The sequence below is a fragment of the Balaenoptera borealis genome (assembly GCF_965194805.1).
Source record: "Balaenoptera borealis genome assembly, chromosome: 17".
In the NCBI taxonomy this organism is placed as follows: Eukaryota; Metazoa; Chordata; class Mammalia; order Artiodactyla; family Balaenopteridae; genus Balaenoptera; species Balaenoptera borealis.
Window position 1 is genome coordinate 44,934,719 of NC_138876.1, and position 15,879 is coordinate 44,950,597.

At 37.8% G+C, this 15,879-nt stretch overlaps 1 protein-coding gene across 1 annotated transcript in view; it reads right to left on the bottom strand.

Moving 5' to 3' along the window:
• Positions 1-15,879, bottom strand: part of SLC26A7 (solute carrier family 26 member 7) — a 329,129-nt gene that overhangs the window by 169,625 nt on the left and 143,625 nt on the right. The window contains exon 2 of the mRNA XM_082363299.1: positions 11,001-11,283. Within this exon, the coding sequence (XP_082219425.1) occupies positions 11,001-11,283 (283 nt within the window). The remainder of the gene's footprint in view (positions 1-11,000; positions 11,284-15,879) is intronic.

The following is a 15,879-nucleotide window of genomic DNA, read 5'->3' on the forward strand; positions in this document are numbered from 1 at the left end:
AAAGACCCCGAATAGCCAAAGCAATCTTGAGAACAAAAAATGGAGCTGGGGGAATCAGGCTCCCTGACTTCAGACTATATTACAAAGCTACAGCAATCAAGACAGTTTGGTACTGGCACAAAAACAGAAATATAGATCAATGGAACAGGATAGAAAGCCCAGAGATAAACCCACGCACATATGGTCACCTTATCTTTGATAAAGGAGGCAAGCATATACAGTGTAGAAAAGACAGCCTCTTTAATAAGTGGTGCTGGGAAAATTGGACAGGTACCTGTAAAAGTATGAAATTAGAACACTCCCTGACACCATACACAAAAATAAACTCAAAATGGGTTAAAAACCTAAGTGTAAGGCCAGACACTATCAAACTCTTAAGAGGAAAACATAGGCAGAACATTCTATGACATAAATCACCGCAAGATCCCTTTTGACACACCTCCTAGAGAAATGGAAATAGAAACAAAAATAAACAAATGGGACCTAATAATACTTAAAAGCTTTTGCACAGCAAAGGAAACCATAAACCAGATAAAAAAGCAACCCTCAGAATGGGAGAAAATATTTGCAAATGAAGAAACTGACAAAGGATTAATCTCCAAGATTTACAAGCAGCTCATGCAGCTCAATAACAAAAAAACAACCAACCCAATCCAAAAATGGGAAGAAGACCTAAATAGACATTTCTTCTAAGAAGATATACAGATTGCCAACAGACACATGAAAGAATGCTCAACATCATTAATCATTAGAGAAATGCAAATCAAAACTACAATGAGATATCATCTCACACTGGTCAGAATGGCCATCATCAAAAAATCTAGAAACAATAAATGCTGGAGAGGGTGTGGAGAAAAGGGAACAGTCTTGCACTGTTGGTGGGAATGTAAATTGATACAGCCACTATGGAGAACAGTATGGAGGTTCCTTAAAAAACTAAAAATAGAACTACCATACGACCCAGCAATCCCACTACTGGGCATATACCCTGAGAAAACCATAATTCAAAAAGAGTCATGTACCATAATGTTCATTGCAGCTCTATTTACAATAGCCAGGACATGGAACCAACCTAAGTGTCCATCATCGGATGAATGGATAAAGAAGATGTGGCACATATATACAATGGAATATTACTCAGGCATAAAAAGAAATGAAATGGAGGTATTTGTAGTGAGGTGGATGGAGTTAGAGTCTGTCATACAGAGTGAAGTAAGTCAGAAAGAGAAAAACAAATATAGTATGCTAACACATATATATGGAATCTAAGGGGAAAAAAAAGTCATGAAGAACCTAGTGGCAAGATGGGAATAAAGACACAGACCTACTAAAGAATGGGCTTGAGGATATGGGGAGGGGGAGGAGTAAGATGTGGCAGGGTGAGAGAGTGGCATGGACATATATACACTACCAAATGTAAAATAGATAGCTAGTGGGAAGCAGCCGCATAGCACAGGGAGATCAGCTTGGTGCTTTGTGACCACCTAGAGGGGTGGGATAGGGAGGGTGGGAGGGAGATGCAAGAGTGAAGAGATATGGGAACATATGTATATGTATAACTGATTCACTTTGTTATAAAGCAGAAACTAACACCATTGTAAAGCAATTATACTCCAATAAAGATGTTTAAAAAATAAAAAAATAAAACAAAGATACCCACTGTATAACTTAATTTTTTTGTGTAGTTTGAAAATAGATAATAGAGGGGCAAAATTATAAATGAGAAGACATCCTAACTGGCAAGAAATGAATAATGGTGACTTTTTTTTTAACATCTTTATTGGAGTATAATTGCTTTACAATGGTGTGTTAGTTTCTGCTTTATAACAAAGTGAATCAGTTATACATATACATATGTTCCCATATCTCTTCTCTCTTGCGTCTCCCTCCCTCCCACCCTCCCTATCCCACCCCTCTAGGTGGTCACAAACCATCGAGCTGATCTCCCTGTGCTATGCGACTGTTTCCCACTAGCTATCTATTTTACGTTTGGTAGTGTATATATGTCCATGCCACTCTCTCACTTTGTCACAGCTTACCCTTCCCCCTCCCCATATCCTCAAGTCCATTCTCTAACGGTGACTTTTTATTAAGATAGGAGCACGGACTCAAGAGTTAGAAAGACACACATTTAAATACTTCCTATGCTTTATAGAAACTGTATTACCTTGCAATACAAGCAAACTAATCAGCTTTCCTTCATCTGTAAAATATAAATAATATCAAACTCTTGGGTTATTATGAAGATTCAATGATATAGCACGCAGTGAATGTTTAGCACAGTTTGTGGCACATTTTAAGCATTTAGCAAATGTAATATATACTATTACCAGGGAGGTTGCCACAAGGACAATGGGCATTCAGATACATTAGAGAGACATTAAGAGGAAAGAATTTATAGAACTTGAATAATTGAATATGGCTGAAGGGGGAAAAGGCAGTAAAGATCCCCACTAGACTTCTGGCATAGACAACTGAATAGATGGGGGTGACTTTCAGCATAATAAAGAATAGAGTATAAGGACTATTTTCCCCTTTTATTGCTCCCTAGCTTTTAGTAAACTCTCATACAGACATTTTATCCTGTGTCACCTCTGCCACATGGTAAAAGCTATTGTTCGTTGATGCTCAGGCCAGTATTAAAGCACATCTCTCCTTCCTCCCACACCCTAAGCTAGTGTAGCAGGGGGTATGAGAGGCTCTCAAGGGAAAGAACAGGAGCTCTGGTATAGGTACTTCTTCCCACTGGCACAGCCCTCTTCCCCTCTCAACCAGAATCTCTGGGTTTTATTTTATCAAGGAAGGTGACATGTCATCATGTGATGGGGCAGCCTGAGGGGCTGTTGTGCAGTGTGCTACTCAGTGTCATTCCCAGTCCCACTCAGGTTATGTCTGTTATACACAAAGCAAACTGGAGAACAGAAAGCAGTGAGGTATGAAAGATGGAGCCCAGCAGATTTACATTTCAATCCCTCTTAGCAGTACTAGAATTGAGGGCAAGTCACCCAATGTTCTAAACCTCAAACTCCTCTTCTCATGAAAAGAACTATAAATATAAAGTATGAAATATCTATCTTGCTGGGTTTTATAAAATTAGAGACAATTTGTGTAACACATTTAAATTGTAATAACCCTCAAATGTGTAGTTAAGGTGATTAGAAGTAACCCAACTTAAACCTAATTAACAACAACCAAAAAAGTGTTTGCACATGCAAGTGAAAAGTCATAAGTGTACTAGCTATCATCAGTACTCAGTTTCTCTCTGCTATGCCCTTTGCTGGGTGGCTTCATTTACAGGCTTTGGAGGCCCAGGGAAGTTGTAGAGGCACATCATCCTTACTGTTAGTAGTCTCAGCACAAAAGAAGATGTCTTTTCCTTTCTTCCTGAAAGGTTCCACACATGTCCTAGGATCCAGAGTGATTGGACCTTTCAGGTCATTTGTATTGCCATCACCATTTTAAAATAAGAAATGACTGGTTTGTTGTATTGTAAACCCCCTTGTGCCTAGGGGGGAAATTGTCACCATTGAACCAATCACTGGCCAGGTGTATGGAATTGTGCTAATTATCAAGACGAGCCACAAGTCTTCACCTGGACCAACAAGTGTCTGGATGCAGCTCTCAACACTGATGCACATTAGAATCTGGGACAATTTAAAAAAGAAGAAACACAATGCCTCCATGTCTGGGAACTACTCCCAGGAAAGCTGATTTAATTGTTTGTCATGCAGCCCAGGTACCAATGTTCTTTTAGGCCCCAAGGTGGTTCCAGTGGGCCCCAAATTTGAGAATCCTGGTTGAGGGAGACTTATTTTACTGACCATCCTAGAGCCAAAATTAGAATCTCACCTGAACCATGTATACCAAAAATGGAAGAGGGGTTGTTCCTCAAAACAAATCCAAGGCATAATTACTAAAAGAAGCAAGGATGGATCCTAGCTGGCAAAAACAGAAGTCTATTACTATATACGTCACACACCTTATCTTCACAGCCACTACACATCTGTTTGCTGAAAACCTTCCCAAGTTTTCAACCCTCTAAAATGGAAGGTCATGGTTCTTCCTTGTGAACAGGTCTAAATATTATAGGGAGTATTATTGTAAGTGCAGAAATATATAAATAGCCTTTTAATATACAAATCACCATTAATTTACATTTAAGAAAAAAAGGAAATCAGAAGTGCTGAATGAAGCCTAGAGCTATGGGTAAGAGCATGTGTCATGGGATGAGGGGAAGTGGAGAAGTGAAAAGCCAGCAGAGAGTTCCTAGCTCCTGGGTACATTTTTATGGAGGTCAGGGAAAGTATAATTTAGATTTATTTAGCAATATCTGGCTGTCATTGTTCCTGGAGAAAAGTTACTAGATATAATAAATCATTATAATCTCTCTACATTATAATCTACATGTTTATAGTGATTAAGGGGGTTAGGTTAGAGATATGTAGCTAATGCTAGGATTCTTAACCCTCAGGGCTGAGACCATGGAGGGAAAAATTCTCAGATAAGCCTTTAATTTTCAAAGTGCAGTATGCTTCAGGAATTTCCACTTATCGTTCCACGTGTCACTAAGCTGCCCTCAGGAGTGCAATGAAGCTCAGCTTCCACACATTTTGGTGCCAGTAATGCCACAAGTTTTACATAATTATAAGGAACATACACCCTTTGTCTATGGCTCAGAACACTGTGGTTTGAACATCAGGCAACCCTATGGCAGCATAAAATTTTCATGGTTTGGCAACAAAAATTCTAGGTGATCCCTTGGAATGCAAGTCAAAACATTCTCATATTCCTCCTCAGTGTATTAGGTACTTATATGGCAAGTCATGCATTTTAGGTCTCCACCCTGTCTCAATGCTTGAGTTTTTCAGATTGGAAAAAAAAAGAAAATATTTCCTGCAAGTGGTCATGCAGGGTAGAATGTGAACTAAATACTCTAGAGTCATACTGCTTAACTTGCCAACCATGTTAGTGACAAGTTTAAGTCAATGACATTCTCTAGGTTTTTTTTTCACCTTAAAACTACATTCCGTAGTGAGGTCCTACAAGATGTCAGTTAAAGAACATTGTGGTAGATGCCAGTTATAATGGTTTTCACCTGATGTTAGTACTGAGCGCTCCCAAATGTTTTTAATATTTTAAAAAAACACAAATCATTTCTAAGAAATATTTGAACATGGTGAAAGAATGACCTAAAATTCCTTTTCTTTTTTTCTTTGAAATGAGCACACATACACTTATATTTATTTACTTTGGGGAGTAAATATCTACTTTGGGGACTCCTTTAGAAGTCTGGTATAGCCTATGAACCCCTTCCCAGAATACTTTCTTAACATAAGTAACAGAAAATACATAGAATTATAAAGACATGAAGTATTCACGCTCTCCCTGGCCGGGCCTAAGCCACGCCAGACTAGGGACAGACGTCCCTGCCCCTCGCCTCCCCTCCCCCCAGCCCTGTCGAGGGGTGTGTGGAAGGCAGGGGTGCGGCCTCCGGCCCTGACCCTCAGTCTCCCGCCCACTGCCTCACAGCCTCGGGGGAGCTGTGGTCCTCTGACGCAGCAGACACTCTCGCTTTGCCTCCTTGGAGTGTGCCTCGCCAGTGGTTCTCCCCGAGGTTGGGGGGGTCCCGGGGGGGGTCCCGCCCTGCGCTGCGCTGCGCGCCCCTGTCGGTGCCTGAGGGTGCCTCTCTGGGCCCTCTGTGGTGCCCCTGGAGCGCTCCAGGTCATCCCTCATGTGCCTGAGGCCGAGCAGTGGTGTCATTTCCCTTTCCCAGCGTGCTCCTCTCATCCCCGCCACGGTGGTGTGTCCCGTGAACAGCTCTCTTGGGGGGTTCCAGACGGTAAGAGAGGCGTGCCTGTCCCCCCCTTCGGTTGAGCTAGGTGTCACCTCGTCGTGGTCGTCCTCTTGCGGTGTGCCCTGGGGAGACTGACTTAGGCCGGGCGAATGCCACGTGTGCCCCTTTGTGGGGGTCGCAGGCGGGCGTGGGGGTGATAGCGGTGGGCCAGGGCCTGCGAGAGGGGTGCTGTCACGTTTCTCGGGCGTGCTCCCCCCCCCTTCAAGAGCCCGCTAGACGAGCCTGAGAGCAGCACAGGTCGTTCCCCAGCCCTGACCGTGAACACTCCTGTGGGCCGTGTGCTTACCCATACTGCAGAAGCCCCCGTCCTCTGCCCAGTAAAGGACTGGCGGCTCGTGGAGCGCCTCCGTGGGCCCGAAGGGAAGACGATGGGTGGGGGACGACGCGCCCTCGGTGAGAAAGCCTTCTCTAGCTATCCGAGAGGGAGCCTTGGGGTACCAGACCCCCCAGCTGCTGCCCCTCCCAAGCGCAGTGGCCACTGTGGCGAGTGCCAGAGCACGTGGACAGAACCCCTTGCCTTCCCCAGATGGGTGTGCTGGCCTGCAGTGGGGCCCAGCACCTGCTCTTTGAAAAAGAAAAAAAGAAAAAAAAATAGAAAGAAAAAAATTAAAAACAAAAGAAAAACAAAAAAAGAAATGAAGTATATTAGAATATATTAATGCAAGTTCACAGACCTGAAAGTTGTGCAGATTTAAGTTAAGAGCCTAGTCTTAAGTATTCTCTCTTAAAGGTTTTATTCAAGAATGAGTTCAAGGCATTTCAACAAAACATGTTAGAAAATGTCTTGGCAGGGGATACAAATTCAGACACTCATAGGGATAGGCAGATAATAGGGATACTAGGAGGAAGGGTGGTAGCAGATGTGTGAATGGTGGGAACTGTAGCAAAATACAAAGCACATGCCCTGTCCACAGGGGGAGCCAGCAGGTTTTTACCACATGGGAACATTGGCCCCTTATGGCCAGGTATTTCCCTTTTTCAAGAGAAGCCAGGCACCTAGATTTTCATATGAACTATACAGAAGGATTAATGTTGGTTGGAGGAAAAATTCAACACTGGGACGAAGGAAACACAGACAAATCTTTTACCAGATTTGTCTGGTGGGTTATGAGTTTATAAATTCAGGAAAGTAAGGGGAATTGGAAGAAATTAATTACTCACATTTTTATGTATTTTTTACTATCGATATCTTTATTACATTTATTTTGAAAACATAAGAATTAATTTAAATTTAATTTCCTTCCTAGAGTGGCAGCATGTTACCGTAGAACAATGAGAGGCTTCAGGAGCTAAATTGTTTATTTAATGATATCGAGAAACATTTACTGAAAACCTATGTTACTGAAAACCTATGTCGATGCACCAGGTACAAGTCGGCAAAAATATAAAGATTAAGACATTCTTTCCAAAGCTTACCCACCAGTGCATAAAGAGTTGTACCAAAAGATTACAATACAATCTGTTAAGGCCTATTATAGAGATATGTAAAAAGTACAAAGGGAGTAGGAGGTAAGAAAACATACATCTTTCCCAGGAGATTGGGAGGGATTATCAGAGGAATGATCTCTTTGAGTAGAACTTTGCATTAAGGGGTCCAGATTATTAATGATCTAATAGATTATTCTGAAGAATCGGGCTTTTATCCTAGAGAAAACAGAGGGTCACTGAAGAATTCTGAACGGGGAATTGATGTTTAGATTTTTATGATCATTCCAGCTACAGTATGGAATGGCCTACAGGAGGAGATAGAGTAGAGAATGAAGACCCACAAGATGATGATTTCAATAGGTCAGTGAACTAGGGCAGTAGCCGGGAACATGTAGTAAGACTATTAGTTTGGAAAGATATTTAGGGAATAGAAACAACAGAACCTGGTGGTTGATTGTACACTAGATGGTAGAGTAGCAAAAGAGAGGGAAGAGTTGTGAATGACTTGAGACTCTGTGAGAGTCTGGTACAAAGGTGAGAACATAGTCCCTGGAGCCAGACCACTTGGGTTAAAATTCTCTCTCTTCTAACTCATTTACTGTGTGACTTTAAGCAAGTTATTTATTCTCTGTAAGCCTCAGTTTTGTATATATGTCAAGTGTTCTTTTGTGTCTAAAAATTACTGTTATTATTATTTATTATTATAATTCCGGTTAGGATGGTGGTATCATTCAGTTTGTTTCTTTTAGAAGACTAGCATTGCATTTGAAGTGCTTTTAGGAGATTCTAGGTTTGTATAGTTGAATACGTGGATCTCGGGTTGAGAAGAAAGTTTCAGTAGTACAGTGAAGGTGGTTAGAGCCTCTGATGCAGATAAAATAGCCTAAGACATTTTCAGAGAAGAAGGCCCAGGGTTTGAGTCTCCAGGACACTAATGTTTAATGGGTAGATAGAGTAGGAAGCAAAATCTGCAAAGGCTCATAATAAGAGAAGGCCAGAGAGGTAGCAGAATGTAAACAGAAGAGCAGTGTCTAAAGCGCAAGAGAAGAAATGGTTTTAGAAAGGCTATAGTCAACACAGAAAATACTACAGAGGAATCAATTATGATGATGACTGATAAGTGTCTATATTTAACAACTAGGAAATCTTTAATAAAATAATTTAAAATGGCTCCTTGGTATTTGACATATAGAAAAGGCTCAAATGTTAGTTTCCTTTAACCTTAATTTTAAATGCATTTCTAGAGAAAGAAGAATTAAAAACAACTACTGGATTGAATTATATAATTTTTTGTATTTGTAGGTTAAAAAACATTGAATTCAACAATTTCATGTAATTCAACTATGTTGAATAACTGAAAAGCTGCTTCAAAGACTGGTAGAGTAAAATCAGATCTTTGTTTCTATTGTTTGCATTATGATGCAAGAGCAAAAATTACCCCTTTTTTCTTCTAATTTTTCCTAAATAAATGGAGTTTATAATGATTGCCAATACTCTATTCATATGAATAGCAGGTAATGATATCTAAGTGCCTTCCTTACTCCATGTTCTACTGTAGTTATTTCCCTTGTCACTCTGCCTTTGAGTCTAAAAACTACAGGGGTGAAACCTAAATGCAAAGGTAATTTAAAGGAAAGGATATTCGCACCTTTCCAAAGAAATGCCTTCTATTACTAATAACATTGGTATTATGAAAAAAGTCTAGTTATTTTGGCAGTGTAGAGTATAAAGCATAGAATGTTGAGTGTTAGCTTTGGAATCAAGTTCTGACTCTACCACTTATCAGGCATGAGGTCCAGGGAAAATTATTTACTTGTCTAAGCTTCCACTTTCTCATATGGAAAATGGAGGACTGCTATCATTTGGGATTTTGTTGTGATAGGGTAAGATGATAATGTATATAAGGGATTTACAGCAATGCCCCTTACAACAAATGGTAGCTTATGATATTTACCCATAGTGGGTAAGCATGAGAAAGTTTGAGAGAATTGTTTTTAAAGTACTTTTAGAAGGATTAGTCTGTCCATACACCAACAAAAACCTTTAAGTTCTTTCTAGCAGTGCAGCCTTCCTTGCCCAATCCCTGGGAGCCTTCCAAGAGAACCAAGAGCCAGATCCATAACTTTCAAGACACAAGGGCTGAGTAAGCTTTGTGCTTCTCATCAGTCGGGGGCTGGCCAACATATTTCTTCATAACCAGTGAAATGCATGACTCATAAAACAAAACCCCTCAATATTTATATCCAAAGAAAAGCCATACAATTAACTACCAAAGACACATAAATGATAATGCTAATGATGTATCACAGGTATCTTTATCATATCCCCAAATTTTCTTATTAACCTGGTATTTAACAAAGATGAAAAAAATTTAGTTTTAGAAATATATTTTTCTTTCACTTTACAATAAATTAAAGCAAAATAAATTTATAAAATATACTGAAACTGTCTGGTGAAAAAGTCCTTGTAAGCTCATCACCTTAGTTTCAAAGTCCATGGTAGTGTCTCATTTCGAATTTAAAATTCAATAAATACAATCCTAAAAAATGCCTTAACCTGCTATTTACTTTGCATTTTTATGAAAGACTACTATGCTTTGCTTTTGGCAAAATGGTCATTAAACATATAATAGAAGACTATTCAGGGAAATGGAATCCCAGAAAGTACGATAGTATTATGGATCTTAAAGTAAAGCTGCCAGTGCATATGTTCCTAATCATACTGAAAACAGAAACACATAAACCAGTTTGTTCCAGCTACAGAATAATTCAATTAGAAAAGTGCTTATAATTTAACGGTATGAATAATAGTTCAAGCCAGGGAGGTAGTAAAACTGCAAAAAAAATATAAATCTACAGAGTCTGTGCCAAGGAACATTTTACAAATTCTCAAGGCTGAAAAAATCAGTTCCTTTTCTTGCTACAGGTAGAAAATTATTACCTGAATTAATTTTTAAGAATACAATGAATATACCTTTCAGGAAAATACACACACAAAAAAACAGATACATGCTCATACACTGTATGCACATTAGTTACCTAAGAGCTTTCACCAAGAGAAACACCTATCTAAATCCAGAATATCATTTATAATCTGCTTTGGGAAAGTTAAAATCAGACTTCTCACCAGTTTAAATTTTGTATTGAGAAACAAACAGTATGTAATGTGATACAGAATTAAATCAGCATGTGAAAACATAAGCTCTAAGGACACACAGGATTCTCTCTGCAAATAATGATCTTGGCAAAGAGCCTCCTTTATGTACAGAAAGGTCTACTCCTTGCTTATAGCAACTCTCAAGACTACAAAGGTAATTGTATGTTGCTAATTAGGTTTACAAATGACTTGTTCAAGCCAGGAGATATTTTATAGCTTGATTCAGCTTAAGTAGGAAGCTGTATCAGCAAGGTCAAACTATAAAAACTCATTCTCCCACAATTACTGAAATTATTGATCTTTACTCATGTAGTATGAATTTTAACATTGCAAATATATAATGCCATTAAAAAATTGGTTTGATGCTTATTATGTATCAAAAAATAGCAAAAAAAAAAAAGACAACTAGGAAAACATTTGTATACAGATATTCAATGTGTTTATTCCCCCAAAGTTAATTAAAATACATTTCATTAGTAGATCTTAGGTCACAATACTCTTCCAAGAAAGCAAATTGATATCTATTCTGCATAAGACAGGAAAATCAAATGCAGTACGTTACCTTGTGTCACCTGTTGAACTGCCAGCATTATCCCAGACACAGCGTCTGGAAGCAAATTTTCTTTCAGATTGTAATGTGTTGCCCATTCCAAAATAGGTAGCCGCCTTCTACACCACTGTTTAAAGTCTTCACAATGGGGCATATGCATCTTGCTCCAGAGCACACTTTTCTTTTTTCTCTTTGCCTCTGTCATTTTCAGATTACCTCTTGTAGAAGTAAACTTCTTTAAACAAGAAAAAAATCGTTGCAGAACACCTCCTTTCAATGCCAGGCTCCAACTCGTCTGTGGTTTACAATGTCAAAGCAATCCAGAAAATAAATCAATAAAAGAAAGAGGGAGAGAGACAGCACTTAAATATATGCAGCCAGGCTGTATGTGTTATTATGGTACAGCTAATTATGCTAGATGAAAGATACAGATTAAAACCTTGAATTCTTATTTGAATGAGATGGAGAAATGGTCCCTGTTAGTATAATATTTTTCTCATCTTGGAAAAGTAATGATTCAGTGTTAAGTTGGTGTAGAGTTCTCTTGCCAGTAATTCCCCTTATATTCACTGTAGTCTTATGTTTTGGCTTAAATCCCAGCAGCTAATGAGGTAGTTCTGGGCATGTGTTGGAAGTGGGCTGGGTTATGCTAATGAACCCAGGAAGCATTTAGCTATTCCCGTCTCTCCCTACAAGCTATGCAAAACCATAAAATTGCCAGAGAGGTTTGCCATGCAAAATGTATTCAGAGAATCTAGATTTACTTCTTTGGGGAGTGTATATTTTCAATATATCAAACAACTGCCAGTTCTAAAACATTCAGAAACATAAGAGGCATTGCTAAATGTCCTTATTTTTTTTTGCCTGGGAGACGAGATTTTCATTCATACAGAAACATTCAGACAGCCACTGCCCAGTCTGGGAACAGAATAGCCAGTTCTCATAAACAAACTGAAATTTTATTTCATGGGCTAAGAAAATAAGCATACAATGAACAATTATTTGTGGCAACAGTTCTTTCCTGTCTCTGAATTGTTCATTCAGTTTCCTCTATTTTTCCAATTATATAATTCTCACACTCGTGCTCTTGTAACTGAAATTTCTGAGGAATGACATATGGTTCATACTACTGTTTGAAATGTCCCCAATATTTTTTATGATTCTGGCCTATTTTCACAAGACTTTTGGGGGGTTTCTCTATTTTAAAAAAGATGTTACATTTTATAATGGAACAGTCAGGCTGTCAAAGACCTTTATTTTATGATTGTAAGGCCCAGCCCCCAGAATAAAAAGCCTACATTTATGAGCTGTGCCATTCGGATTAAACCAAAAAGCCAATATATTAACTAAAATTGTGAAGCTAAGAAAAAGAACACCATGTATAAAGTTTGCTGGAGCCCTTTTAATGCCTATTTGTCCAGAGAGTAGAGATCTGTTTTCTGGAAGTCTTTAGAATAACGAAGTACTTGGACACCTTGGCTACCTCCAAGGTTTCCTGCTATAATATTTCCCATTGTTTTTAAATCAAGGTGAAGATCCACTCTCTCAGTCTTCCAAAAATGACATCACTGGCTTTCTATCTGTGCAAAAATACCTCTCTTTTTATAAATCCAATGAATCCTAAATATGTAGTGATATATGTACACTTTATTCATGTGTACAGAATAGAATTTGCTTTGTGTTTTTCCAAATGTTTACATATGTTACATTTATGAACCTTTCATTAATTTAGATTTGGAGTCCCATCAGAGACTCAGTTGTAGTATTTTAGCCCTATTCTTCTGGTGTCAGAAGTAGACTCATCAGATAAGGAAATCCACCTTTAATAGAGATGCTATGTTGCTTTTTCTTCACAAATAGCAATCTAACTTTGTTTTATATACTCTACTCATTACATAAACAAAGAAATTCAGAAGCTATATATAAACTGAGTATTATTACTTTTATAATCAAAATAAACAGTAAAGTTTTTTTTCTAAACATATCTAGGTGAAAAATTCAAATCCATGTTAACAAAATGAGAAGAATAATTGAAAGCTTAAATACTGAAATCACCAATCAACAGCTATGATTTGTGTAATTTCAATCATGTAAAAAAAAATTGTGTTCAATGTTAGTAACAAAGAATTCACATGAATATAATTTTTAGAATTAAAGATGAATCTATATAGAAATATCTAATCATATTAGTGCCAGCAATTGCTCTAAAACATCCTAAGATCAAGAGGGAAAAGAAATTAGTTTGATAAAATAGTTCTGTAGTCTCTCAATAAAAGAAAAAAAACTCCTAAAAGTTACAGTAAATCTTTCCTAAAAATATTTTTTTTAAGTATAAATCTGGAATTACAACTCCAGGTTTTCTTCCAACTCCATGTGCTTAGACATTATTTGAAACATGCCAAAATCTCACTCCAAAGCATGGTATCAAGAGTAGGATTGATTTATTATAACCAGCAATACGAAAAAACCTTTGTGAAAAAATTTATTCACACCCACAAGACTCTTAGAGCACTTTACCCAGCCCATATAGTTCAAGAGTAAACATATTTATTCAAAAGTTTCAATGGCTAAAATTAGCTTAAAGTTCAGTACTACATGTCATCTATATAAGATATCTCTTCCCAAATCTCCAGGTAACACCTATACAAATAAAAAGTTGAACTTATCTTCCACCTCCCATGTAGAACAACAGAAAAATTCTTCTTCCTAAAATATTTTGATCACATCCCTGACATGTTAGAACTTCCAGTGATTTCCAATATTACACTTAAACTTATTAGCACAAGCATGTGACCATTTCTCCACATCTCTACCCCTCCTCTAACTACATATCAACTCTATTTAAATCAGCAAGTATTTATTGATCAATCACATTTTGCTAGACTGTGGGAAATGTGATAGGAGGATGGGGGAGGGGAAGATATTGTCTATTTTCTAGGGGTTATTTAGTGAAGGAAATAGAAAAAGACAGAATAGGATAAACTAACAATCAAGTCACACAATAAGTGTCATGGAAGCTCAAAGGATAGAGAGTTGCATTCCCAGTGAGGAAAAGGGCTTCCCACCTTGCCTAGACCCTGTGTTCTAGCAAGTTAGTATACTTGCTATCTGCTGCACACTGACTCTTCAGTTTATCTCTATACTAATTTCCCTAGTTCCATGGTTTTTTCCTTGTCTAAACATTTACTCAATACTTACCTCTTCCATGAAAATTTCCCTGGCTTCCCCACAGTCCTGTTCTTTCTGAACACCCAAGATCCAGGTAACCAGGCTATTCATGGGTATACAGCTATAGTCATTTTCACTGTCTATTGATTTTCTTCCTCAAAATTTATTGCGTGTGATTTTAACCAGCTCATGAGATTGTAAATTCCTTGTGAGTAGGGATTATTCACATAACTTACTTTGTTTCTTTCCTCAGGATCTAATGGAAGGTTCTGCAGACATAAGATCTACTCAGTAAGTATTAACATATGAATGTCCCTACTCTTGAAATTACCAAAGAATCATTTAATCTATCTCAGCCTAGTTTCAAGACTGTGCTGTTAAATAATCAGGAAAATAGGTAGAGATAGAAAGAGAGTTAGAGATAGTAGTGGGAAAAATAAGGAGAAATTCTGTTTTTACTTGCTCAACCTCTCCCTATTCTTTCATAATATAAGGAAAATCCTATCTTTTTCAACACGATTCCTTTTTCTTATATTATAGAATCTGAAGAATGTAAAGAGGAAAAACTAGAGTAAATGCAGAAGAAGAAAGAGAAGAGACAAAAGAGAGAAAACCTCATGGACAGGAGTTTCAGAGAGAGTTTTAGAGGGTTAGTGTGTGACAGGAAAATTGCTCTGGAGCAATTATGAAAAAAGGGAACTGAGCCAGGCACAAATGAAGAAAAATGTTAAAGAAAAACATTTTAAGAAAAGTTGTGCACTGTAAACTGGATCACATTTAATAGTTTATGAGAAACACTAGTAAAGACTGAAATTCTTCTCACATTACTTTTTATTGTGACACTATGCTTCTTTGAATGTGGTCTATATGGAGACCAGAACACCTAAAGCAGTGATTTATATTCACATTACACTTGGAAATGTAGACTCATAAATATTAGAGGGCATTAACTCCAAACTCAAGCCTACTTCAGGAAGTTGATCTACAGCATTCCTAATAAGAGGACATTGCAAAAGTTTCCCATCCGAGTAGGTAAGTAGTAGCTGAAAGTGAATCCATGTTCTACTAAGTCATGTAACTGACATGGCAATACATCAACACAGAGAGAGCAACTTTAATTAACTCATCCACTAGATATGGTACCTTTTTCACAATTTACCTAAAATGTCATATAGGCTGGCCTAGCCCTGAATCCAACCTATGTTTTAATTCTGCTAATGACTGTAATTGACAAGCTTAGAAAAATAGCTTTTTCCAATTTTCAGACATTCTAATTGTTAGAACATTTTTTCCTATTAGCAATTGAGCCAAGATCTGCTATTTAAAATACCCACTCTTGACCAAAGGACAGACAGCAGAAGCAAGAAGAACTACAATCTCACAGCCTGTGGAACGAAAACCACAATCACAGAAAGACAGACAAAATGAAAAGGCAGAGGACTATGTCACAGATGAAGGAACAAGATAAAACCCCAGAAAAACAACTAAATGAAGCAGAGATAGGCAAACTTCCAGAAAAAGAATTCAGAATAATGATAGGGAAGATGATCCAGGACCTCAGGAAAAGAATGGATGCAAGGATTGAGAAGATGCAAGAAATGTTTAACAAAGACTTAGAAGAATTAAAGAACAAACAGAGATGAACAATACAATAACTGAAATGAAAAATACACTAGAAGGAATCAATAGCAGAATAACTGAGGCAAAAGAACGGATAAGTGAC